At 39.8% G+C, this 27,367-nt stretch overlaps 2 protein-coding genes across 23 annotated transcripts in view; one reads left to right on the top strand and one right to left on the bottom strand.

Annotated features, from left to right (window-relative positions):
* PRIMPOL (primase and DNA directed polymerase) overlaps positions 1–10,149 on the top strand; it is a 42,395-nt gene extending 32,246 nt beyond the window's left edge. For 4 of the 8 annotated variants that reach the window (XM_043546050.1, XM_037897611.2, XM_043546051.1 and 1 more), the window contains exons 12-14: positions 1,096–1,178; positions 1,265–1,311; positions 2,797–4,186. In XM_043546050.1, coding sequence (XP_043401985.1) covers positions 1,096–1,178; positions 1,265–1,311; positions 2,797–3,111 — 445 coding nt within the window. In that variant the 3' untranslated portion in view covers positions 3,112–4,186. Of the gene's footprint in view, positions 1–1,095 lie in introns of all 8 variants that reach the window. The other 4 variants (XM_037897614.2, XM_043546054.1, XM_043546053.1 and 1 more) reach the window with 3 other exon arrangements.
* Positions 2–27,367, bottom strand: part of CENPU (centromere protein U) — a 28,969-nt gene continuing 1,603 nt past the window's right edge. For 3 of the 15 annotated variants that reach the window (XM_043546063.1, XM_043546061.1, XM_043546055.1), the window contains exons 2-15: positions 24,030–24,111; positions 22,165–22,207; positions 20,157–20,310; positions 19,266–19,389; positions 18,115–18,211; positions 16,930–17,061; positions 13,306–13,378; positions 12,186–12,306; positions 10,869–10,947; positions 9,755–9,802; positions 6,651–6,712; positions 5,451–5,607; positions 3,703–4,755; positions 2–3,033 (exon numbers count right to left, since the gene is read on the bottom strand). In XM_043546063.1, the coding sequence (XP_043401998.1) occupies positions 4,618–4,755; positions 5,451–5,607; positions 6,651–6,712; positions 9,755–9,802; positions 10,869–10,947; positions 12,186–12,306; positions 13,306–13,378; positions 16,930–17,061; positions 18,115–18,211; positions 19,266–19,389; positions 20,157–20,310; positions 22,165–22,207; positions 24,030–24,076 (1,275 nt within the window). In that variant the 5' untranslated portion in view covers positions 24,077–24,111 and the 3' untranslated portion in view covers positions 2–3,033; positions 3,703–4,617. Of the gene's footprint in view, positions 4,756–5,450; positions 5,608–6,276; positions 6,410–6,650; positions 6,713–9,754; positions 9,803–10,868; positions 10,948–12,185; positions 12,307–13,305; positions 13,379–16,929; positions 17,062–18,114; positions 18,212–19,265; positions 19,390–20,156; positions 20,311–22,164; positions 22,208–24,029; positions 24,129–24,199; positions 24,223–24,539; positions 24,637–26,441; positions 26,642–27,367 lie in introns of those variants that run through there. The other 12 variants (XM_043546062.1, XM_043546056.1, XM_043546059.1 and 9 more) reach the window with 11 other exon arrangements.

The following is a 27,367-nucleotide window of genomic DNA, read 5'->3' on the forward strand; positions in this document are numbered from 1 at the left end:
GTTCTTTAAGTATGTTTTATTTAATAGGCACTTTTACTTTGAAAGGCTTCAAATTAACCTTTTAATAAGGAATTTTTCATTATACAACTAGAATATCCAGGAATGCTTGAACAGAAAACTGTTCAGGGAAGGGAGAGTGTTTTTACAGCACCTAATACAACAAGGTCCCAACCCTATTCTGCTATTCACTGGAAATGGAAGGAATTTTTTGAGTTTACTCTTTAGCTGAACATACGTTTATACCTGTTTATGGAGTTAATTCCAATGGCAGAGGATAATGGGAGGTACTGACCTCAGTGGGGTCAGAATTTCACTCAAAATGTTTAGTTAATCTTACTTAGTCTCTCTCATTAATATTCAGTTTACAAATTCTAAATGTAACTTGTCATTTGGCTGTTAATTTCTCTTCAGGGTAAAATTGAAAATCAGTCTCCTCTAGATTGTGAGAATAACCAAATGCATGCTGCTTTTTTTTTTTTTTTAAAAGGACTCTTTCCAATTGTATCCTATTTTTAAATGTATTTCAAAAGAATGAATATTAGATTGTTTTTAACAGCAAGAGATGTACAATATTCTATTCAACCTCAGCTAAAATGGTATAGTATTACCAAATTATGTGGTAAGATTTGTCCCATACTGCAAATCCAGGTTATGCAATTCTGTTAAGTACCAGAGCTTGTACAAGTGCTTTAGTTAAACTCACTGCAGAAGGGAGGGTTTTAACTCATATTTTGTAACTATCTTATACAAATCAATGTCTTTTAACAGTCTTATTTTCCATCTTTGTTCAGACTTAATGAAAGTGAGGTACAATTATCTTCAGCCTACAACACCGTGGCTTTAAAACATACCAAAAACCTGTACATTTAAGATGCACACTCTTAATGTATATTTTACAGTATTTCCTTTTTTTTTTTACATTGCATATTATATGTAATTTCAGTTGTAAACGGGCCAGAGTGCACGTACAAAGACTGTTTTAGAAACAGAGGAAAGGCACAGTGTCTTCACTCCCTGTGTGAAATCCTGGCCTGATGTGTATAATGTAGCTAATGCTGTTTAAGTGCTAGCCAACACTTGCATCTGTATTTTAAGGATTCTGGTAGATCTAAAAAAAGAAGTTTACTATCAAAAATGTTATGACCCTGTCTGCAGAGCTAAAAACTTCAAATCAGAAAGTAAGTATGTTTTCAATAAAATTACACGTAACCATTTCAGAAACATTAACTTTAAACAAAATATAAACACACTGTATTTGATTTAGGTATTCCATTACCCCCTGAGATATGCCTCCCTTTTCTTTTCAAAGAGGTATGTATTTTTTGTTCCTTTCCCTCTTCCACATCCCCACAAGAAAAAACAAAAACTGTGAAAAGACTTTAATGGTAACTCAAGTGTGTTCCAAACTGTTGTCTCGGGTAGCTCTTTAAAAATCTTGCCTACGCTAAGGGACTGATTGATTGTGCAATCTTTACTCACTTGTCAGTAGTTCAGTGGATGGCAATTGGACTCATCAAGTGTCGTGACTGCATAATTGGGCCCTAAATATTTCAGAATTCTCCTGCTAGTACTCCTACCACCAAGGGAAGTGTTAATATAGACTGACTGTAGTCTAGGTGAGATATTGGTAACCTTGCCTAAGGCAAATCTCTTCCTTGTGCACAAGATCTTTTAATCTCTCTGACTATATCTACACCATCTAACTGATCAATACAGGAGTGTCACCTTTAAACTTCATGGAGGATTCAAAGAATACATTCCATTTTCCATTTTTCTGATGCTTAGGCAAATACAAGTCAGACTTCAACCAGTGTTTGCAACACACAAAATGATGGTAGCATAGTTAATACATAGTCAATTGTAAATCCTAATGTCTTAGCATTAGTGGTTTAATATGCTGAAACAACTGATTCACACTTTTAAAAACGGAATTTAAATGATAGTCATGGACTTTGAAGAGTGAAGTTAATCTTCATTTAGAAAATCCTTTCATGTAGTGTAGTAAAGCAATAAAAAAAAGTTTAATGTAAATATTCAACCTTTGTAGAGAAGACTATTGGCCAAGCAATCCCTATCTTGAGCTTTATAAATAACAGCTTTTCAATAGCTCGCATTACCTTTCAACCAAACTTTTCATGGTTTATTGATGGGTGTACTGCAAGTTTATGAAGTCCTATCTGAAGCAGAACTGATTTTTCCTAATTCGGTGTAACTTACCAACAAATTCTTAGTAAGTGAATCATTACTATTTAAAGCAGTGGTTCTTGGCCCAATCAGCACACAGCTACGGCTCATGTGACATCCGCAGGGCCATACAAGTTGTGTGTGTGTCTCTCCCCTAGTTCTGCTTGGAAAATATTACAATTGGGCGTGTAACTTCTTTAGATTGGTTGCACCCTTTCAATAATGATCTTTTCTTTTTGAAACAGCACATATCCATAAAATGTGTTATCTCCCTACGGATGCAGCTAGAGCAAACTCAGTAGTGCTCTTACAGCATGATTTTCAAAAGCTTGCCAGTTACAAGGCACTGCTTTTAAGGACTAAATTTTGGTCCTACTGAAAACTGACTTTCATAAGATTAGGGTCTGGCTGTATGGTAAATGCCCACAATCCAAAAACACATAAGAAACTTGCCTGGTCAACTGACCTACACTCTGTTCATTAGAGGTGACATTTTCAGAAGTGCTCAGCCTTAGCCTAACTCTGCTCCCATTATGAAGCCAACAAGAAGATCTAGCCCCCAGAAGTAATGAACACTTACATGTTGAATAAGTAATATTTGTTTTTTTAAAGGAAGAATATGTACTTTTTATGGATGAGAGTGGGAACATAGAAGAAAAACCTAACCTTACAGACTTATCAGAAAGCACATCATTAAGGATACATCAAGAAAATAAGAAGTCTCCTGACAAGCTCTGTTCAAATACAGAATGGGACAATGTGACTGATGATGTGTATTTTCTGGAAGCTATCGAAGATGCTGAACTTGCAGAAGTTGCAGACAACAGTCTGACCACGTGGAACTGTGACCTGGAAGAAATACCTGATGAGCTTCTCATAGAGGTTTTAAGAAAACAGGAAGTTTGTGGTAACAAGACATACAACTAGCTATCAACTAAGGGTAGCTGTTTATAAAATGTGCTAACTCAACTATATCTTAATGTATCTAAAGCCAAAAGTTTCAGAAGTCCCGTTTACACTGCCAAAAGAAACCGATAGAACCATGCCAGCATCCTCTCTTTATAAGAAAGCGCATAGTAAACTTGCCATTAGCTGTGTTTTTGTACATTGGGTTTATATGTTAATGACATTTATATGGTTTAACAGGATACAGCCTATAATTTCTGGTTTAAGTTCCAGCTTAGTCAGTGGTGGTTCTGCCACCTGCAGCGGTGCATATGGCACAAAAGCCACCCTCTCTCTTTAGAGAGGCCAAGGACTGAATAGCTGCAGAAACTGAACTATCCTCTCACCCCTAGAAGTAGCTGCTCCTGGACAGGAAAGAAGCACCATGGAAGACCCAGGTAGATCAGCTTACGCTATGGTACCTGTGTTGTGCATGTTCTAAAGCTAGACACAGGTGATCAGTCTGGTACTTCTCAGGAGCACTAAATTCAAAATGTAAAAAAAATGCTAAATGGACAGTGTCAACACACTCAAAAAGCTTTATGGACAATGATTCAGGTAAAATTCACTTACCAAGGGATGGAATGTGGTTAGAACATGTTTCTTCCCATATGTCCAAATGTTTAGGATGTTGCCTACAGTCTGTACTGTACTTCGTTACTTTACAAAGGGCAGGCAGGATTTCTTACCTATATGTGGGCCTGCCAAAAGGTAAATCCATACTTTAGATAAAAACTTTTGAGGATTTGTCTACCTTTCATTATGCTCACCACCTTCTGTACAACTTGTTATAACTAAGCTGTTTTTAAAAATCCACATATTAGTTTTAGAAATATTTTATCCATTATGCATATAATGGTGGAACAATTTAGACATGTCTCAGGCTTGTAACAGGCAACTTACAAATTATCTTTATGCTACTTTAGGATGAGCAACAACAGGTTTTTCAGTAAATATAAGTTTTAATTTCCACTAAAGAAAATGTCTACTCTTGTCACATTAGTATTTCCAAATGATTACTCTGGTAATCCAATAATAAAATCCTATTAATTTTAAAGCACTAGATTTATCACTGATTCATTGAGATCATTAATGGTTTGTCATACTACCTCTGCTCCAGGCTGCCGCACACAAACTTATTATACATCAAAGTGAAAAACCACACGTTCCCCTCACAATTGTTAGTAAATCTTTAGAAACATATCAACTTTTCTGACAAGAGGCTCACACCACTTATTTATAGAGGTGAAAGATTTGAAGTCAGAAGCAATTTAAACACATTGCTTTGTTTTATTAAATGCTTATGGGAGTATTTAAATAATTGCTGCTTCTGTTATATCAAAAGTTAGAGTGCAAACACAAACTACTAAAATCTACATGAGTAGCAATGTCATAACCATGTATATTTAGCTTGCTTCTTGTTTACGTATATGAATACACTTAACTGATGCTAACTATGCTTAGTTGCAAATAGAAGGCATAAAGTATTTAAAATTTCTCTGGCTGCTCCTTTTTCTGCAAATTCAGAACCTCTTGTAATCTTGTGTTGATATTCTGAAAATGACTTTCAGCTCTTAAAATTCGTTGTGATTCCACCAGAAGAGCAGGAATGCTGGAAGTTCCATACTGTTGGAGGGAAAAAATTGCACGGCATTAACCCTTTAAAAACAAACTGTCCAAATACTCCATTTGTCTCTCATACTTGACATATTTGAAAGAGTGGATTATAATTTGATGTCACTCTCTTCAAATGTTCTATTCTGCATGTTTAAGTCAAGTTAAAGTTTGGCTGTACTAAGCATAAGCAGATAATATGCCCTAAAGTGGACGGTTTCCTTAGACTGGGAGGTCAGCAGTGCCCTAGAAGAGAGGAGACTGTATTCCAGGCCATGAGCACAATTCCTGTACAGGTCTCCTACGCTACTTAAACTACATATTTGAGAAGTTCACTGTCAGTGCTGTGCTGCTGAACAGACGTTTGAGCATTAAAGAGGGTTACAAAATTCACTGTGAGGTTGGAAAGTTAGCAAACACTACCATCTTGTATTTAGGGAAGCTCCTGGGCACCAGGGTTTGACCTATATCTATACTAAATAAGAAAATTAATTTACTTTGTTTCTCACTGAACTTTTTAAAAATAGTACGCTACATGTGTGTCCTGGATACAATAACACTGAAGTTTTTGCCATGCTGTACAAGGTCTTGACAGACACCAACATGATGATATTGCTGTCTGCCCTGAATCACCATTTAGTTTCTTCTCCTGAAGAGACAAAACTTGAATTAGCCAGTGCAACATCATAGAATCAATATGTACTTACGACTACTTTTTCTTGTGGGTTGTCTTCTCTGTAATTTAAATACTGTTGCTGCACCTCCTTTAAATCAGTTAGGAACTGGGTTGCATTCCTGACAGAAGATTCTCTCTCTTGTAGCTCAGCATATTCTCTTTGTAGTTGCTTCAGTTGTGGTCCAGTCCTTAAAAAAAAAAAAAATCAATACTTAAGGATTGTGTTGTGAATTTTCTTCTTTCAGGAGTTACTTTGAATGTACTGTTTCTGGTGAACATGACTTAATGGGGTCATAAAAGTGTAAAGTACAGACAGCCTGGTATTTTTCTCAATGAGGGTAACTAATTGGATAGGAATATGGCCCTTTAAAGTGGGCATACTGTTTGAGTTTTTATCTAATAAGGACCCAGATCTTTAATCTTGTCAATAATTCTTCTGCCAGGAATCCAGCGATCACATTTATGATCAAGGGGATTCTAGGAGATGGCTTTTGCCAAGGAGTACAATTTAAAATAGACTCATGCATAACATTTAAGGTTAAAATACAGCCAACAATATACCCCCTCTATTTTGAGAGATATCCTATAGTAATGGAATATGGCAGTAGGCATTCTGTGACTCCACCATACCAGATGCTGCATGTACTATCTTGGGAAATATCCCACCCCTGTAGGGGCAGTTAAAATCAGAATGTATTGCATGTGTTCAAGGCTGAGTTCTATTAAGGGAATTAGGAAGTTTACCCAGCAAGATTGAAGTGAGCTATATTGGGGGTGGGAACAACGCCCCACACTGTTCCACGCTCAGAGTATTTGTTAATTTTAAGTAGTCTTAACCTATCTGATCATGTTCTCACCTCCAGTCATGCAGCTGGTGTATTTCTTATGGAATGTGTAGCCCAGCTGGCAGACATTATCCCAAGAATTTAGAGTAGCTGGAGACAGCTTGTGAAAATGACTCCCTGTTTCTATTAGGCAGTTCCACAACTCCTGTGGAGATGGAGTGGTTAATTTTAGCTTTTGCAAAAAGGAAGGAATACACATGTTCAGCTCATGCAGGCCATAAATGTTTCATCTGCTATTTACACAAAAACAGTCAGTTAACGACAAAAGCAAGGGTTACCTTAGATTTTCTGGACAGTAACAGGACTCCTCAATTTCCACTGATAAGCTATTATTGTATGCTTTCAATCAATATAATCACTATATATTTCAGCAAATGGAAACTTACCGAATTAGTTCTCCTCTAACTTCCAGCAAACGCCTTCTTTTTTTATTGATGTCTGTGATCACCTATTATATAATTAAGTGAAATAGCAGTCTTTCAAGACTAAGACAGTTAAATGAGAAGGTAGATATCTTCCCTATCCCCAACTCTACATTCTGAATTGACAATGCTCTGGGGGTTCTAGACATGGAAAATCTTGAGATACCAAGTCTTACAATTCATGACAATGTAATCTATGGAAGTGCTATTTTAGGTATTTTTTCAAAAGGGTCTCTAAAATTTGTTAGCATTTTCCTTCTCCTTCCATAACTTATACTATTGAACTCACTGTAGTAAGGGATCCTTGTTCATCCAGGCAGGTAAATCCCAACATTTAAAAAAAATGTCAAGCATTTCAAAAGTAACTTTTCAGTAACATTTGGCATAAGACGCTGGTGTAGAAATTTATTTTTTATTAATACTTATTCGGGAGGATCTCTAACTCAGGAGTTGCAAAGCCAATCATAACACAGGCACCCCACATTCTCATCTACAAAATCTTTACATCACAGTAGATTACATTTTTTTTTTTACATGTAAGAATAGCATGATGTTGTTTGTGTAGTGCTTTAGGATTCTTCAGAATGAAAGGTGCTCTGTACATTTAAGATTTTTCTATATTCTTTAATTCAAACACTTAAAAGTACACCCTAATCCTGCAAGTTGCTCTGCACAGATAGCACTCTGCACAGAACAGCTTGTAGCATTGGAGCCTAAGTTTTGGATGACTTCATAGAAAAGTTCTGTCTTTATAAAGTCAAGTTCTAAATCAGAAGTTTAAATGAGAGAGCTTGCATACAATGTGTGACTTAGATTAAAAACATGTTTTTAAAATAGTGATTGTCAATCCATCAAATCATTAAATGTAATTTTACCAGGAATCCCTTCCTGTTTTCCCCTCTCAAATCTCCTTCTCCAAGAAATACTGAATTTACATTCAAAGACCAGGAGGAAGATCTAGAAAAAGGGGGGTTGAGACACTGACTGAGGACACAGAGAAGGTTGCCATCAGTGTCAGGAAGATGAACTTTACAAGAATGGTGGGAGACAAAGAACAACAGCCGCTGACTCCACTTGATGGGAGACCACAAAGGCAAAGACAATGATTCAAATATACTAGAATTGCTGGGTGAAGTGGATCTGCTGTTTTCAGGGCTGGACAAAAATATGCTTGTGAATTAGACATGGGCAAAGTTTTTTGACAAATAGCTTATTCAACAACAAATGCAGTTTCAATCAACCCAAAACTATTTGTGAATTTGGTGTGAATTCATCAAATAGTTTCTGCCCAGAAGATTTTTCGGAACTTAAATGCCAAGAGAAGGAGGCCTCCCTTATAAACTTTAGCCCAGTGGTTAGAGCACTCACTGGGGACATGGGAGACCCAGGATCAATTCTACCCTCTGTCTAATGGGGGATATTTGAAATTAGGTCTCCCACATTAAGAAAAATGCCCACTCCACTGGCCAATGGGATATTCTAGGACAGGTCTCTCTGTCTCTCCTACTGAAACTGTTCCACTTTGTATAAATAATTAAATAGCCACAGGAACTGGAATGTGAGTCTCCAATCTCCTAAATGGGTGCCCTAAACCACAAGCAACGAAGTAATGATACTTAGATCTCAGTGTTTCAGGAGTCAAATTAGCGATCAACATTACCCAAAAGAGCCACAGTAGTGTGAATTCATTATTTCATTTACTATAATACTATATATTCCTATTTAAACAGTACGACAGGGGAAATATATATTATTCTCACGGCAAAATGACTGACCAAGTATTATTTTATCAACTACAATTGATTATAAAATAGTAAAAGCATTTTGATTGGTTAATAATTAAAATCAGAGTGTGTTATATCAGGAGACACATTAAAGCAGCTCTTGAGTCTAAGTCTGAGTATCACAGTCTAAGTATCACAGCTATAAAGTCATTCTCACTGTCCCAGTAACTATTAATTAGTGGCAATTCATAGTTCAGTAGCGCTTACACCTTCATATAAACGAAGCACAAGGCAAAACAGAGTACCATAATTAGGGCTACATTTTAGTCACAGGTATTTTTAGAAAAACTCATGAACAGGTTCCGGCCAATAGGAGCTGCAAAGCCAGCACTCTGGGCGGAGGCAACGCACAGAGCTGCCTGGCCATGCCTCTGCCTAGCAGCTGAGCAAGAGGGATATGTCTGCTTCCTGCAAACCCCCCAGGTAAGCACCACCCAGACCCCATCTCACCCTGTCCGGGGCCCCTGCCCCTTCCTACATCCAAATTCTGCTGCTCCTGGGGGGGAGTCAGGGCTTAGACTGCCCCAGCAGCAGCCGGTGCATCTGAGCTGCCCCTGCGCTAGATGCACCGGCAGCTGCAGAAGTCATGACCTCCGTGACAAACTCACAGCCTTAACTATAATCAGAGTACTCATTGCTTATTTTTTTTCATTTAGTTGTAGTCACAGCATGCATCAATATCAAATCAATGGCAGCCCCAATACAGTCATATGGTGCTCATTAAAATAAACTGAATGGAGTTTAAGCAGACATTTTGACTTTCCTTTTAAATGATACTCTGACACCATTGCTGTGAAATAAAGACTGAATAGTGTGTATCAATTTGTTTACTGAACGTATTTTTAAAGTGTTGAATTACTGAGACACTTCCACACAGGCAAACACTACTATTTATCTTTCAGTAACACCATACCAAAGACTGTTAGCAGAGATCAGAATCTGGCGTTTAGCATATTTTACGACTTCTAGTAATTCTTGGTTTATACAGTTTGCTCGCAGGTTACTGAACTAGCACAACTGTTTAACAGTCTTGCAAGTCTGGCAATAAGCAGTTTCAAACTGGATTTTTGTTCTGTTTGATTTTAGAAGTATATTGCAAACAGTGTTATTCCCAGATAAAATGTGTTTCACAAACTTTATCTAGGTATATTTGTATTCTAATAAATTTTAAAAACAAACATCCAAGTTTGGTTTTGCAGTTGAACATTGGCTCTATACATTTCTATCTCTATAGTGTTTAAATAGAACATAGCATCATTTAAAGAGATCATTACTCTATTTTACCTTAGCATTTTTTCTTTTCAAATCCTTCAGTTCCTGGACTTCTGTTATCTACAGGTAAAGGAAAACATTGTGTATTGACAGCAAACCCTATCTGATAGTTTCTTCCCCATCCTTGTATCCTTTTTCTTACTATAAATCACTGCTATAAGACTTACTTTTGAAACACTTTGGTTTAAATAAATTAGTCACTGGTAATTCTGCCTGGCATGTCCTTTCCCCAGCCCAGAACAAGGACTGTTATAAAATGCTACTCTCTCCACCACCAGGAGACAAGGCTGACATTCTCTAGGTCCCAATCTAAAAATTCCAGGTTCTTTACCATCTTGTTGTAGAAATGCGTGAAGTTTTGTTGTTTAAACTTGTTCATGCTAATAAATCACGTGAATGTTCAACTATAATTTTAATATTAATTGTGGCATTGGTCATAAGTAAAGACCAACATTCTCAATTTATTTCACTATATTATATATTTTAAATCAATCTCCACAGCTATAATTACTGTTCTCTACAGTCAGTTAGTAGGTCTGAAAAATGATATTGAGGAAGTCTATTCTCCATGCACTGTACGTCAGAGGCCCCTTAAAAAAAAAAAACCCAAAAACTAATTTTAAAGCCCTGAAAATGGCCTTCTTGCAGGCACCAGGAAAGGTATTTCATAAATACAAGGCTTCTGAGGCAGATATACAAGACATACTGCTTGTATCTTGGCAGACCTTCAGCTCTATAAGTCTCAACCTTTCGACTTGCATCCACTTTACAGAACTCCTTGCTCATTGGTAGCTGCACAAGAGAAGGTCCTTGTCTCCCAAAAGTTGACAATCTAATCCAATCCTTTAATTTACTGCCTGTGAGCAAACCGCTGTGCCCAGATGGAACCCCAGTGGAGTTCTTGCACAGGTGCAGTAGTCTGTCCATGTGCAGCAAGTTGGAGTAATGGTGCTTAAAAGTTTTATGTCTTCATTCATTCATAACTCACAAGGTGTGGATTAATTTTAAAATGCCCTGAGATGCATCAGTAAAAGACTATGTAAAAAGTAGTAGATGTACAAGCATTCTGACTAAAATTTTACAACTATCTCTACACCAATGTTTTTATATTTACTACTATACTTACAGTATTAGTGAGTTGGTCCTTGAAGCCAGAATAGAAGCCCTCAATAGCTTCCCTGCAAATCCTAGACTTCACCCTTTGTCTGGAAGTTGGGGAGGAAGAGGGTAAAATAAAACCACAGTTAGGTTAGTATAGGAAAAAGGTATCTGTGCTTATCTGAGTATTTCCTTTCTTCAAGTAGAAAGATCTACAGATACTAACATTGGACTTTGAGTATAGCAGGCAGAGACAGACCTGTCAGTTACTGGCAACAGCCTAACTCTTCCCCTTGAAGAGTTTACCAGTTGTGATGACTTCTGCAGCCAAGAATTTTAGTCCACTCAGCTTTCCCCTCGCCCCCTTTTCTTATGATTAGCATATGCCTGCTGCAGAGCTAAAGAAATAAAACATCAGGTTAGGTTTTAAATCAAAAGGTTGGGTTTTTTTGGTTCCTCCCAAGTTCACCTGGGATTGGTTAGCTCTTTGGACATTGCTACTTGAAGAAAGGAAAGTTTCCTATTCTTCAGCGAGGCAAGGTCCACAGAAATTAACACTGGGATTTTAAGAGTAATGAGACTTTCTGGGCATCAGGAGGCAATGCCAATAATAAACTACATATAGGGCTTCCCTTCTGCACTTTTTCTAACTTGCCTAGTGAAATGGTGCATCATGAAGGACTCTTCTTTTTAAGGGCAAATCCACCCAAGCTTGCAAGTCTAATATCTAGAATTTAGCTAACTTGTGGAACCACTACTAGTGTTTTTTCACAAGTGCTAGGGATTAAGAAGTTATACAGTTATTAATTAACTACAGGATAGATGTTTTATATTGAATAAACTCTTCAATTCTGATTAAGAGACCTAAACAGCAGATTGAGAACATAAAAACCCTAATAAGACAAAAATTGCATATTAAGTGAGCCTCAAAGCTGAATACTTCAATGGAAATCTAACAAACAGAGCCCATGAAACCTGCTTAACAAATGTAGGATATTTCCAGCCTCTCCTAAGTCTTGATAGATCAATGTGCATCTTCAAGCAGATACTGAGATATATCGTGTTCAGAAATAGCTCCCCAATCACAATAGCTATCCATACTGGCAATATTATTTATATTTGGGCTACACTAAATCTCTGAGGCCAACGTACCTAGGATCACATCTTAAAGAAACTGCCATTTGTATCACAGAAACCTATAGATCTAATATATCCCCCAATAATCTATTAGGATTGCCCCTACATTGTATTGTATTTCCTAGTGCTCCAAGCTGTCTGGTTTCAAGCAAACTAAATATTTTGTGTCAATTTGGAGTTCTCAGTTCAAGGAAAGCAAGATATTTACTTGTAGTCTGTAGTTGTCTTCTCAAACTCAGCCAGAACAACATCCAATTCTGTAATATCTTGGGAAAATCTTTTCAGCCCTTTTGGGCACCAAATCTGTATAGAACATGGGCTATTATCAGCTGAAACACAATAAATGGCTAGTTAAAATAAATATGAAAATTAAAATTTTTGTTTTAAAAGAATTAAATGCTACACAAACTAACTTGCGTATTAATCTTTTAACAAATGAGAATTTTCTAAAATGGGAATTATTTCACTTGTCTAAGATATATGCCAGGTATTTTGTAAATAGGTAAATTGATTATGCAATTTTTAAATTAAAACAATGTGTGAAAAAGTAACATAAATCTTAAGGTGGGTTGAGCATAAATAACTAAGGTACATTGGTGACTGTTAAAAATAAATTTTACTTTTACATCAAACATGCTGAATGTCACCAACTCTGCTCAGTAGGGAAATACAAAATTCTGAAATATACAAGGTGTGATGCACATATTTTACTTTGCAAGAAAGTCTGCATTATTACACTCAAGACATTTTATATAAAGCTTAAAGTCTATAGTTTTTCTGAAACATACACAATGTTGCTGTACGAAGGGTATACAGACACTTATTTGGGATAAACCACTCCCGGCCACTATGAGTAATACAGCCCTCCCAAACGCATGCTGATGAAGTCTTTATGTCACACCATGTATATATTGCATTTGTTAAGGGAAAACTACTTTATGAATGTTTTAGAGGGTTCTTAAGAACTCAACTGGGAATATATTTTATTTATCTCCATATATAAAGCTAAATGCATAACTCCAACTGGGCAGGATCCAGAGGGAGTCAGAAAAACATTTAAAAACCATCAAATAGTTTGTCTATACCTAAAATGGTCACAATCTTGAAACCCAGTATCTCATGATGTTACAGTGCTAGTGAGTGAGTGCTGAGTCCAGCTATACAAGAATCTCCTATTCCAATTATATAAGGCTCCCATTTCTAGCGTAACTGGGCTGCAAAATACCAGATATCAAAATTATTTTTAGGAAAACTCATTAATGGCTAATGAGGAAAAGTTACAAGGAACTTTAAAATTATGAAGAGATAAAGTATCAAATTCCTTTTACCAGAAGGATCTAATGCACTCTTTTGCAAAAACTTCTTTGGTTTCACATGGGATTTAGCACCGTTCTTGGGCTTCTACAATAAAAAATGCAGCAGATTAACTTTCAAGAACAATTACATTCAACTATTTTAAACCCATAATTATAATTAACTATTTCTTATGATAGCACTTGGTAGTAACACTAGTGTAGAACAACCACTGGCATTTTAACAACTGCGTAGTCTAGATCTCCTCTGTGCAGAGTTTTGACAACACTGATAATGCTGCCAGTGAACAAGAGATGTCAGACTGCATTAGCATTCCCACTGTTGATATCACTGGTAAAGTTACATCAGTTGGAATATTTTGAAGAGAAATGCAGTTGGCAATATTATTGGGAGACTTTATTGAAGTTAACGTATTTTTTGGGTCCACTGTATTAAATGAATGGTTTATTTATTATTGTGGTCCAGGAGTGTATGTAACCTCTTGAGGGGTCAAGATGTGGCACCTGGGGGTTCAGAGGACTATACTGAACAAAGCATCAGATAAGAAGAGACTTTCAGAACAAAAAGCGTTGAGTGGTTTTCCTGGGGATTCTCAAGGGCAGTGGTTTTCAAAACGTGGGTCACGACCCAGAATTGGGTCGCGGAATGTAAGGCACTGGGTCTCGCCAGCTCTGGTCAGCACCTGCGACCGGGCTGTTAAAAGTCCTGTTGGCAGTGCTACCTGGCTAAGGCAGGCTAGTCCCTACCAGTTCCAACACCACACTGTGCCCTGGAAGCAGCCAGCAGCAGGTCCAGCTCCTAGCTGGGGGGGGGGGCATGGGGCTCCACCTGCTGCCCCCATCCCGAGCACCAGCTCCGCACTCCCATTGGCCGGTTACCTGTCAATGGGAGTTGCAGGGGTGGGGCAGTGCCTGTGTGCGAGAGCCATGTGGAGCCGGACTTGCTGCTGGCTGCTTCCAGGACAGTCAAGAAGCCTGCTTCTGCATCCCTGCTGTGCCGCTGACCGGGACCCACCTAAGGTAAGCCTGCACCCCAATCCCTTGCCCTGACCCCCACCCCCAAACTCGGAGTCCCCTCTTACACCCCAAACCCCTCATCCCTGGCCCCAGCCCAGAGTCTGCACCCTCAGCCAAGAGCCCTGACCCCCCCAGTCCAGGGCCCCCTCCCACACTCTGAACCCCTCATTCCCAGCCCCACCCTGCAGCCCTCACCCCAACCCTAAGCCCTTCCACACCCCAAATCCCTCTGCCCCAGCTCCATTGGGTCGCGGACATTAGTGTTCTTCAAAGGGGTCGCCAGAAAAAAAGTTTGAAAACCACTGTTCTAGGGACATCTGGTTATGCAAAAACCCAGCCTTTTGAAGCTGGGTCCTGAGGAGTGGGCCATTGTCTGCTGATCACCTGTTGCATGAGACCAAGATCAAAGGCCCAATTGAACTATTCATGGTGGTTCTGGTTCTGAATCTGAGACAGTTACGAACTTGTAGCCACAGGGATTACCCACTTGTGGGTTTTGAAGGACTAACACCAACTGAGCCTAAAGTTGGAGTTGGGGTGACCTCTGGTAAGCTTTTCAGCATGTGTGTAGGTTCTTTTATTGTTTTTAATGTTTTTTCTGTAATGCTTTCCCCTTGAGAATAAATGTACTTCTTATAAAGAATTGTGCGGTAACTTATGACTGCACGCAATACACTGGGCATAACCTCTGGAGAGAAAGCAAAGCACAGACACTGGCCATTTAGGCAGTTTGGCTTGCTGGGGATATCACAGGGTAGGCAAGGAACTGTGACGTCTGGAAAAACCTCAGTCAGGAGGGAGAGAGGTGTGGATCTCTGCCCAAGAGAGGGGACAGCTGAGAAGCTTAGCATTGAGGCCTTGAGGGATCACAGGTGCAGTTGCCTTGAACTATGGGTATGTCTACACTACGAAATTAGGTTGAATTTATAGAAGTCGGTTTTTTAGAAATCGGTTTTATATATTCGAGTGTGTGTGTCCCCACAGAAAATGCTCTAAGTGCATTAACTCGGCGGAGTGCTTCCACAGTACCGAGGCTAGAGTCAACTTCCGGAGTGTTGCACTGTGGGTAGCTATCCCACAGTTCCCGCAGTCTCCGCTGCCCATTGGAATTCTGGGTTGAGATCCCAATGCCTGATGGGGCTAAAACATTGTCGCGGGTGGTTCTGGGTACATATCGTCAGGCCCCCCTTCCCTCCCTCCCTCCGTGAAAGCAAGGGCAGACAATCGTTTCGCGCCTTTTTTCCTGAGTTACCTACGCAGACGCCATACCACGGCAAGCGTGGAACCCGCTCAGCTCACTGTCACCGTATGTCTCCTGGGTGCTGGCAGACGCGGTACTGCATTGCTACACAGCAGCAGCAACCCATTGCCTTGTGGCAGCAGACGGTGCAATAGGACTGGTAGCCATCATCGTCATGTCCAAGGTGCTCCTGGTCGCCTCTGTGAGGTCGATCAGGAGCGCCTGGGCAGACATGGGCGCAGGGACTAAATCTGGAGTGACTTGATCAGGTCATTCTCTTTAGTCCTGCAGTCAGTCCTATTGAATCATCTTATGGTGAGCAGGCAGTTATACGGATTGCTAGCAGTCCTATTGCATCATCTTCTGCCGGCCAGGCAAGAGATGAGGATGACTAGCAGTCCTATTGTACCATCTTCTGCCGAGCAGCCATGAGATGTGGATGGCATGCAGTCCTTCTGCACCGTCTGCTGCCAGCCAAAGATGTAAAAGATAGATGGAGTGTATCAAAACAAGAAATAGACCAGATTTGTTTTGTACTCATTTGCAAACACCCCCTCGCCCCCCGTCTAGGGGACTCATTCCTCTAGGTCACACTGCAGTCACTCACAGAGAAGGTGCAGCAAGGTAAATCTAGCCATGTATCAATCAGAGGCCAGACTAACCTCCTTGTTCCAATAAGAACAATAACTTAGGTGCACCATTTCTTATTGGAACCCTCCATGAAGTCCTGCCTGAAATACTCCTTGATGTAAAGCCACCCCCTTTTGTTGATTTTAACCCCTGTAAGCCAACCCTGTAAGCCGTGTCATCAGTCGCCCCTCCCTGCGTCAGAGCAATGGCAAACAATCGTGCATCTGAGTTGAGAGTGCTGTCCAGAGCAGTCACAATGGAGCACTCTGGGATAGCTCCCGGAGGCCAATACCATCGAATTGTGTCCACAGTACCCCAAATTCGATCCGGCAAGGCCGATTTAAGCGCTAATCCACTTGGGGTGGAGTAATGAAATCAATTTTAAGAGCCCTTTAAGTCGAAATAAAGGGCTTCATCGTGTGGACGGGTGCAGGTTTACATCGATTTAACGCTGCTAAATTCGACCTAAAGTCCTAGTGTAGACTAGGGCTTTGACAGGTATCACACGTGAAGCACAAGGTGAGAGTATTTTGAAGAGAAATACTAGAGTAGACAAGACCTCTGTGTTCAGTCTTACTTCTGTTCTACCCCCTCAGACCCAAAACTATTATTCTTTCCTGAATACAAACATTCCCCCCACTTTTTAACAGATGAGAGGGATCACTATGTGCTTTAGTGCTTAATTCTAAGGAGAAACAAGATTTTAGAGGTATTTTTGATAGATTTGGGGAATCTGTAGTTGGGACGTTTACCTTTTGTGCATTCAACTTCTTCACTAAATCTGTAACCTTATTTGATATGCTGCTTTCTGAAGAGCTATTCCTCAGTGCTAATGCAGATGGTAACTTCGATTCCTCCACACTGGACTTGGAGTTTCCTAATATCTATATAAAGAATAATTTAAAGTAAATCTTCAGATTTTTAAAAATGCAAAAGAAAAAAAAAGGCATGAACAGTAACAGCCTGAAACATCTAAACTCTACTGCTTTAAAACTATAGAAAGAACTTTTAAAGAAAGTTTGAGATGTCATGAGCAATCAAAACTACTACAGTATCCGGTGATGGTTTCAAAATTACATTTGAAGGTCTTAAAAAGTTATTCACACTACATACTTCTGAACACTAAAAGTTAACATTAGTTTTGACTCTCTTTTCCGGCAGGCCAGCAATAACTACACAGTAGGGCTCCACACAGGAAGTTCTCGGAATGAAAGACACCAGGATTGTGTGAGCATAGTGAATTTAACACACCAGTCAGGTCAATATGTAAGACTTGTATGGTGCACTACTGCATAGCTTCTCACATTAAAAACTGACTGGCAGAAATCTGCCACTTTAATAAAGAGCTTCCACACTGACAGAAGATAAGATTAGAAAATGTGACAAGAGAACTTATAAGTATCAAGAGACTAAGTGTGGTAGAAATGCAATGAGTAAGCGCTTTGAAGGAAAGCCACTCACAAGCATTTCAAGTTGTTTAGCACCAATATACATTTTAAAAAATAGTTTTAGTAATTAACTCAAACTTCTACTCTCACAAGTCTGCTGTAAATTTAATACTGGATAAGTAGTAAAGAATTATTCCTTATCTATATTTCTTTAAGAATGACAATATATTTCATAAGTAAACATACTATCTTTTAGTTAACGAAAAAACCTGCTGCACATCAAGTAAGGAAGACATGGACTAATGGGCTGGTAGAATCCAGGAACTCCTGAGTTCTAATCCTTGCTCGGACACTTCATCGGTGTCCTTGGGCATTACACTTAATACTTGCCCATCTCACAGGAGTGTTCTGAAGATTAATTATCCATGATGCTCTTCAGATTAAAATACCTATACAAGTGCTAAGGAGTGTCAAACCCCTTCCTCTGACTAATCTGAATATGGCATAGAATATGTTCTAAATAAAAGTTATTGATATATTCTTACAAACCTTGTTCTGTACCTTATTCTCCTTCAGGGATTCATCTTCAGAATCCTCTGTCTCTGATTTGTTATCTTCAGTCATTTTCAAGCTACAGTGATTTTTTCTAGAATAAAGATGAGCAATAAGAATTTTCCTGACACATAATTTAAAAAAAAAAAAAAATCTGTATCCATGTGTAACCCATTACATGCTAACCAATGGGTTGCACATTTGTCCTCAACATGCTTTATTTAAACAACAAAACCAAGGGTTCATTGGTGACCTAATGGAGGTGGTTCTGTATGACCTTGCAGGAATCCCAGGTTTAATTTCTTCTCAGTTTTCAATTCCCAGGTCATCAGCTTCAAGAAGTGCTGCAGCAGCCACATATCCCTCAACAGCAACCCCCACTGTCAGTTCAAGAAATAGAGTTAAAAGGCTCTGAAAGAGTTCAGCCTGGTTCTGAGCGGCCATAAAGATGGAGGGGCTGGGGGAAAATGATTGCCAGGAGTTCAACAGGGATGCAAAAGGTTCCCTGAAAGATCAAACCCACTATTTTTTTGGTCTTGATAAGTTCACTCAAGCAAGTATTACTTCATATTTATACCAAATCTGTTTTAACAAAGCAGAAGTGTATGAACAAAAATTGTTTTACAATAATTTGCAATGAAGAGGAATTTTCTCAGGTCAAAGAAACTATATCAGAATCAAAGCAAATTAGATGCCCTTTCAATTGTTTATTCTAATATTTTCTTTGCCCTTTTTGCTGAATAGTAGTCATTTGCAAATAGAAGTCTCACTAATGGATCACAAATTTTTTTTAAAAGCCTTTCACTTCCTCCAGCACAATCCTGACACCCACATTACAGTAAGAAAGTCTTAACATACACAGACGCATTATGCCAACCATGTACTGCTTATAATTTACAAGCCAGAATTCCTTTTCCTCCGACCTAGTGACTGATTTGGGCTTTGGCTTCTTACCTGGACAGTTTTAAGCAGGGTCATTTTAAAAGACAGCAATTGAGATACAATGAGGACATTTTTCACCATTTAAAGTCTTCCTTGAAATAATGGGATGATCCGGAGATCATACCAACCTACAAAAGCAAGCTTAAGTTTTCCAAACATTGTCTAATAGTTTTCCAGGACTGGAAAATATTTTATTTTCACTGTACCTTGTTTCTGCATTTTTCCCTTGTGGAGATGAATCAGATGAATGACTAGCTGACATGTCGTGTTCCTCATCCTGCAATTCCACATTCCCACCAGCGTCTACAGCAGTGCTGTGTAAAGGGTGATCTATATATAACAGAAAAAACAAACATGGAAGTTTGCAACTTTGTCTGCTTAGGCAAAGCAGTTGACTACACTAGCATCGTTTTGCTAGATTTCATACAGTTGGGCATTGTTATGATTTTTATGTCTACTATGTGTCTTTTTCAAATTAAGTCTTATTTAAAAATACACTGTTTAATTTTTTTTGAGAAGAAGAAACTTGGGGCGAGCAAGGGGTATCTATCAATGGGCCCCATATGAAGCATGAAAAGTGGTTTTAATATTTCACCAGAAAATAATTTATATATGGTTGACAATGAGATCTTTCCTTTTAAGAATATTTGAAAGTGACAGGACAATGCCTCTTCTCTTTGCAAATGTTTAAAAATATCTCCACATGTATTCTTAGGATTGCAGAACAGTTTCATTTCACAGTTCTCACCACCTACAGCACAAGAATGGAGGAAGATGACAAACACCCAAGAACCATGAAAACACTGCTGTTTTATATAACACCACCTTACAAGAGATGTTCTACTATGTACTTCCAGGTTTACTATCTGGAATTTACCAATCTTAAACTTTTATATAGCACCTTTCACTGTGATATATAAGCACTACTCAAAATTAAAGAGTGCAAAAGCCCAAAACAAAGAGATAATTTTCCCTTTTCATTCCCATAGGCAAGGAGTGACACTGAGGCTTTTGTTTACGGTTTTTAAAATAACGTATGTGCAAGATAACTTATAAAAAATAATGTATTAAACAATTTTAAAAAGTTAAATACTAACCAAATGAATCATCGGGCTCCTCAACTTGCCCAGTCTCAGTTATCTTCAATATCCTTGAGACATCTGGTTCCTCACATGGAAGTAATTTACTGCGAGGATGGGACTTGGTTTTGTATTCCTGGGTGGGTATTAAAGCAATGTCTTCTACATCCAACTTTCCAGTGTAAAATAAATTCAATATAATGACAACAAATTTAAAATAGTATTTAGAATTCAAATTTAAAATAGAATCCATGACATTGAGCTATGGTGCAAAACATTTGAAAGGTGACATGCACACATTTTCTTTTCTATACTTATTTTTTGTGAGAAAATGTAGGTAAAGTGAAGTGATACATATTACTATTTTGTATTATGCTATAACATTAGTTTTAGTTGTACATTATAAAACTTGTAAAAGTGTTACTTTAGACACACAAAAGATCAGCACATTCTAAGAACTAATCTCTTTTCAAAAATCTGCCTTTTTTTTCCTTCCTTCAGACAAGGGGGGACACATTTTCAGCCACCCCACTTGTTATTCATATTACTATTGTGTGCTCTAGTCATGGACTTCCAAATGCCGCAAAACTTGCACGTTAAAAAATTAAATAATTTTAATTTGCTGAAAGTTCCAAACAACAAATGTAAGTAGATCATTCAGCACAAGTTGCTCTATGTTAGGAGAACAGAGGAAAAGGCATGTTTAAAAGTCACTTGTAGGCTGAATTTGGAGGCCCAACCAGCCTGCCAGTTTTATGTTTGTAACTCCCATTGATTTCAGTGAGAGTTGTGCAGGTGCAAATGAAGATCAGGGAATGAAGGGACAATCAATCACCTGCATTTCTATTCTATAAGCATAATATAGTTAAACTATATTCCCCAAGTTAAACTTTAAGGTTTTCATTAAGGCAATGAAAATAAATGCATTAAATATTCCTGTTTTGGATGGTCTCTATTTTTATCATGGGATACTTATCAAATCTTTGCCAGGATTTGAAAACTAGCGTCACATTTTCAAGCAAACTGTCCATTTTACCACAAGGCACATCACTCTCACAAAAGCTGCAAAGCCGTGAGATTACAAAACGCGGTTCCCAAGGGATGAAAGCTCATCCATGCATCCAGACCCCTATACCCACATAGAAGGGTTAGCTTTCAGGATCTAGACCCGGGTGGGCAAACTTTTTGGCCCGAGGGCCACATCTGTGAATAGAAATTATATGGTGGGCCATGAATGCTCACAAAATTGTGGTTCGGGTGCGGGGGAGGGGTGAGGGCTCTGGTTGGGGGCGCAGGCTCCAGGGTGAGGCCAGAAATGAGGAGTTATGGGTGCAGGGAGCGGGGTCCAGGCTGGGAGCATTGGCTTGAGGAGTTTGGGATGTAGGAGGGTGCTCTGGGCTGGGACAGAGGGGTTTGGAGGGCAAATCAGGGCTGGGACAGGGGGTTCGGGTGCAGGAAGGGGTACAGGCTCCAGCTAGGGGTGCAGGTTCTGGGGTGGGGCTGCGGTGCAAGAGGGTGCTCTGGGCTGGGATCAACGGGTTCGGAGGGTGGGAGGGGGATCAGGGCTGGGGCAGGGTTTTGGGGTGAGGCTCACGAGTGCAGGCTCTGGGAGGCACTTACCTCAAGCGGCTCCCGGAAGCAGCAGCATGTCCCTTCTCCGGCTCCTACACGGAGGCGCGGCCAGGCACCTTTGCACATTGTCCCGTCCACAGGCACTGCCCCTGAAGCTCCCATTGGGGCACCAGAGGGGGCCACTGGAGCACATAGGAGCCGGATGGGGGCCATGCTGCTGCTTCCAGGAGCCGCAAGGAGCGGCCCCTGACCCTGCTACCCGGCTAGAGCACCAGAGTGGGGCAAGCCCCAGAACCCACTCCCCAGCGGGAGTTTGAGGGCCGGCTTAAAAACAGCTGGCAGGCCGGATCCGGCCCGCAGGCTGTAGTTTGCCCACCCCTGATCTAGACCTTCAACAGCATGGCACATTTATACCTTATTCTTTTTAATTTACTGCAAAATTAAGGTAACTTACATCCAGTTTATTTCTTTCCAATTTTTTCTTTGAGGTCTTCTCACTATTAAATATGTATAAAAGAAATTAAATGTACAGTTGAATATACTGAAGTTATTTAAAAATAACTCCACTATAAACCTACTCTCTTCTTCTCTTCATTCCTGTATCAGAATCAGGGCTACATCACATTATTACATTTCCTGTGTCTAGCTTCTTATCAGTAACAGAGCTTAACCCAAATGACAAAGGAAATGCTCAAATATAAATTTAATATTATATATTTACTTTTAACTCCTCAACAGACTTCTATTTAGGCAATACTTAATAAGAGGAGGGGCATGAATGGCATAAACCCAAGAGTTACTGTTTCTCCAAAGGGTAAACAGTTTACAGAGGGCCTTTGTCAGGAAGGAGTTAACTGCTCTTTTCCTGGTTCAGCTAGTCTGGCCAGTTATTAGTGGGGATTAGAGCCATATCTCTCCTCCTATTCCCTACCCACCTCCTACAGAAAAAAAACAAGTGAGAGAGTAACCCTGCTTACTTCTACATGACCAAAGCGAAGGCCCAGGTAGCCTGCATAATGTTGAGTGTCTCATCCAAATCATAGTTTAGCCCAAAATTAAGCAACTGGATATTTTGCATTAAATTTAGGATCACTTCTGTTACCCCCCAAAAGAAAACTCTAGTGCTGTTACAGATGATGATTAAATAGCCGTTTCAGAGTGAATTTCATACATGAAAGGGAAAAAACAAACAAATTAAATTTGAACACAAGCCATAATAATCAAAAATATCTTAATACACTATGCTAATTCAGAACTCCTGAACAGTCAACCCTTATAAGACTATTCATAATTGGCATGTCACTGAAAATTATTATCTGTGGATTTGTAACAGAATTTTCAATTTGACTGATGACCTGAAGGTCATGCTAATTGGGGCACTTGTAATATACCTCTTTCCTACAAATGGTCCATTACCTCCACTAGTTAATGACAATATTGTTTGAGCAGGGTTTTCTGTTTGTTTGTTTTCTAAGATGAGCGCACTTAATATCTGCTAGGCAATTTCAATTTTAAAAATTAGCTAGTTTAAGAGAAATATGTTGTATGAAAAAGTTCCGTTTCATGCTTAAAAAATTAATGTACAAAACCTATATTTTCACACTACTGTATATACATATACACACAGCATTTTTAATAGTTTCTCCATTTGCAAAAGAGAACTGTTACCACAGAGTGTTAAAATATTTACATTAATAAATGCTTTCAGTTGCAAATCATTAACATAACATTTAGTCCTCAAATTTATACTTAAGTAAAATTGCTGAAAGTCTTTTTTTATTTGTCTTCCAAAGTCTGAATTCAGAGTAGTGTGTTTTATCTAAAACCTGGTGATAGCAGGGATATCTGTGAGAGGTAGTAATTAAGTTGTCAACTACTGAAAAAGCAACAAAGGTCAAGATTTTTTAAAATGGGTACTAAAGTTAGGTTCTGATCCTACATTTCACTGTAGGAGAGCCCCACAGAAGTCAGTAAGGCTATGCATGCATACAGCAGTTCAGCCAAGCACAGCCTAATGCAAGACAGGGATCTTAACACCTTATTTATGCCCTGACTCAGCAACTGGGTGTACGTGGGCTACCCCATGCCTATAACGAAAAAGCCACTGGATCGGGCCATAAGGCTCCGAAATAAATTGCCTGATTTTCAAAAGTGCTGAGCACTTAGCAGCACCCATTGACTTTAGGCACCCATAAAAAAAAAAAAACAATCTTAGCCTCAGTGGTCTCAGTTTAGGTGTAGGCAGGTGAAGTGTTTCAGTTCACTTTAAAGACATTGGAGTTCATTGGTAAAGGAAAATTCACAGCATTATTTACTTACAGAGCAGGCATGTGGCTTTTACTATGCATCTTCCTTTTCTTATCCATGTCACTTACAGAAGTTTTGTATTCAAATGCCTTTTCTGAAATGACATGTTAGTCTCCATTTAATGTGGGACCTGTCCTTCACAAAAAGAGTACATGGAATGCAATGTGTGTCTATAAAGTTACCTGTACATCAATACCAGCACACCACAGAATCAAGGTGGGGCCCAGGGGAGTGAGGGGAGGTGTGGGGGGAGCTCATCCAAGCTGCTGCTGCAGGGGCCAGGATGGGGAGTTCAGGGCGATTTTGCCACAGACAGCGAGTACCTCAAATTTAGCCAGGCAAGAAAACAGTCAGTCCCGTCTCCCCCCTCCCTTCTTCTCCCCTCCCCAGCCCTTTCCCCATCACTCAACCCCCTTCTATTCTGGTCTCAGTGCATATTGGGAGATTGGTTTCTCACATAGTTAGTTGCAATGGGAGATTAGCAAGGTCTAATATCAGATATACCATATCTGACACACATACCAGCCCCGCCTCCAACACCCAGCACCCAACCCCTTCCACCCCCAGATATAGTCCTTGACATAAACAGCCGCTTTGAAAGCATCAGCCAAAGGAAATAGTCACTTTCAATGTGTAAGGATTCTGTGCAGAGAAGGCTGTCATTCCTATCTGGAATAAAGCAGATATCACGTGCCTGCAAGAGACACTCGCAGGGGGGTCAGGAAGGGATGCTTCAGAGGAAGGAGATCCAAACTCCCCCCCCCCCCATATTCTGGGTGTGGGAGTTTGGATCTCCTTCCTCTGAAGCATCTCACTTAATCATGTCCCTGCCACTGAGGGGGCCTCGGGCATTGGTATGCTTTAGTCCTTCCTGTGGGCTGTAATACCTGGGTCTCATTTCAGTTGTTGTGTTTCATGAGGTGGCACTGATGGTCTGTGATATACAGGCGATCAGACTAAATGATCCTGTGGTCCCTTCTGGCTTAAACTCGAATCTTTGACAGGGAAAGACAATAGCACTAAACATTCCTGTCATGCGCATTGCCGCAAAGGTTGAAAGCAGCCCCTGGTAACACAGTACTTGTATGTGACAAAAGACTGGTAAAAAACACTGCTGTGAAACACCATGGTATAAGAGAACTTAAGGATGAATTTGACCAAATAGCAGTAGTTTCTGTTTACAAGCCACCAAGTGAACAGCTGGTATGGTCTACTGACTTTCTCCTGCCAGAAAAAAAAACAAGCCTTGTCACAGGTGAATTCAACAGTCACAACACAATCTGGGGATACTCCAGCAATGATAACAATGTGGAAAAAGTTAAGAAGTGGAAGTCAACAAACAACCTGACCTTGCTCTATGACTTCAAGGCTAAATGTGTCTTCCAAAACAAATGATGGAACAAGGAATACAATCCCAGCCTACCCTTTATCACCTCTGAAAATACATGCTACTTCAGAAAGGAGGTCATGGCAGCAATCCCATGATCACAGCACAGACCACATATAACATTTATGCAGGAAAACATAGTACCTGCTGAAATTCAATTTCAGAAAGTCTGACTGGAGAAACTTTACCTCCAAATTGGATAGATCCATCTATAATATTACTCCAACACAAAAGCACTACAGAGAACGTGTCTCTCTAATATGGAAGACTGCCCAAAAACACATCCCCAAGGTATGTCAGACTTTATATGTACCTGGGCTTTCAGAACAAACATTCAAACAATATAAAAGATATTTAGGACTATTTGACCCAGATCAGTGAACTACTGAGCTCAGAAAAAAAAGATCAGAAAGAAGCGGTGCAACAGCTGGAGCAAACTGATTGAAACAACAAACCTGTGTCATAACAACAAAAAAAACCATAGGCCATCATTTGTTAGCTGAATCCTAGGGGACAACAATCAAAGTGGATTACTGAAGTCTCTCTCAACCAGCTGGCACAACAACTCATCCTAAATGGTAAACCAGCCCAAAAAGCAAAGCATATAATGAAACAAGTCAAGCAGGTACTTCGCTTGCTCCTCAGGATCAGAAAAATCCGCAATGAGCAGTCTAACATCACGGAGCTGACAACAGTCTCAAAAACTCTGAAGTGTTGAAAGGCAGCTGGACATCTCATGAACTATTACTACACTTTTGGACAAGAGTACAGAAGTGGCTACTTGATGTCTTTAATTCTTGAATGGAGACAATGCAGATACACAGGCTGTGGAGATAAGCTAAAGTGGTTGTGCTACTCAAACCACATGAAGACCCTAATTGCAACGAGCTACCAACAACTATCCCTACTCTGCTCAGCTTACAAGCTATATGAGCACATAACTGGCGGAATAGCACCAATAGCAGAAGGGCAGCTGCCTGATGACAAAGCTGATTTCCATCCAGGACGTCAATACTGTGGTCAAGTTGCAAACTTACCCCAATAAACCCAAGATGGCTTTGAAACCCACAAAATTACAGACACCATGTTTGTTCATCTGTCGGTAGCTTAAGACAGTGGTCTCCAAACTTTTTGGCTCATGCACCCCCAGGGTGAAGACCAGAAGACCTGCCGCAGACGCGCTGCCGGCAGAAGAAGACCAGAAGAAGGGGGAAGAAAAAAAAAAAAAAAGTGGCCAGAGCCAAGTTGCCTAAGTAAAAAGAAAAACCGCCGGAGCAGCCAAAGCCGCAATATCGGGACAAATGGCACCCCAACCGTGCATCAGTCGGGACGCAGGACAAAGAACTAAAAATCGGGACAGTCGTCTGCTCACCCTAGGAACACCAGCTGTGGACGTGCAGAGCTGCTGCTGAAGAACAAAAACGGCGGAGTGCCATCCAGTGGCGCTCCTGCTGCCGCGCACCCCCTGGGATCATTTCGTGCACCCCAGTTTTACAGACCACTGGCTTAAGACACTGAACCATCATGCACTTTACTGAAAATGGGAAGAATTTTGAGAAATAGCAAGAGGGTCCAGGTCGTCTCTTCCCTACTTGAGAATCAACATTCTTTGTCAAGATGGATAGTCAGAAACGTCAGTGGAGTAGTCAACGGAATGGACTGCCCCAAGGTTCAGTATGGTCACCCTTGCTTTTTTAATATGTCTTCACAAATGACCAACCAGAATTCCTTGATTTGCAGAGATTCTTTTATGCAGATGGTCCTTGCATTGTTGCTACCCAATCAGAAAGATCCGAGGACACTGAACGCATTCTAACTGGTTCCCTGAGTGTACCTGGAGAAGACCATTATACATGGCTCCTGAATGCCAACCCGAGTAAGACATAAGTAAGTGCCTTCCAGCTGAAACACCATCGGCCTAAGTAAAAACTCCAAGGATTGTAGCATCCTACATTATCTGAGC

The sequence above is a fragment of the Chelonia mydas genome, chromosome 4 (genome assembly GCF_015237465.2).
Source record: "Chelonia mydas isolate rCheMyd1 chromosome 4, rCheMyd1.pri.v2, whole genome shotgun sequence".
NCBI lineage: Eukaryota > Metazoa > Chordata > Testudines > Cheloniidae > Chelonia > Chelonia mydas.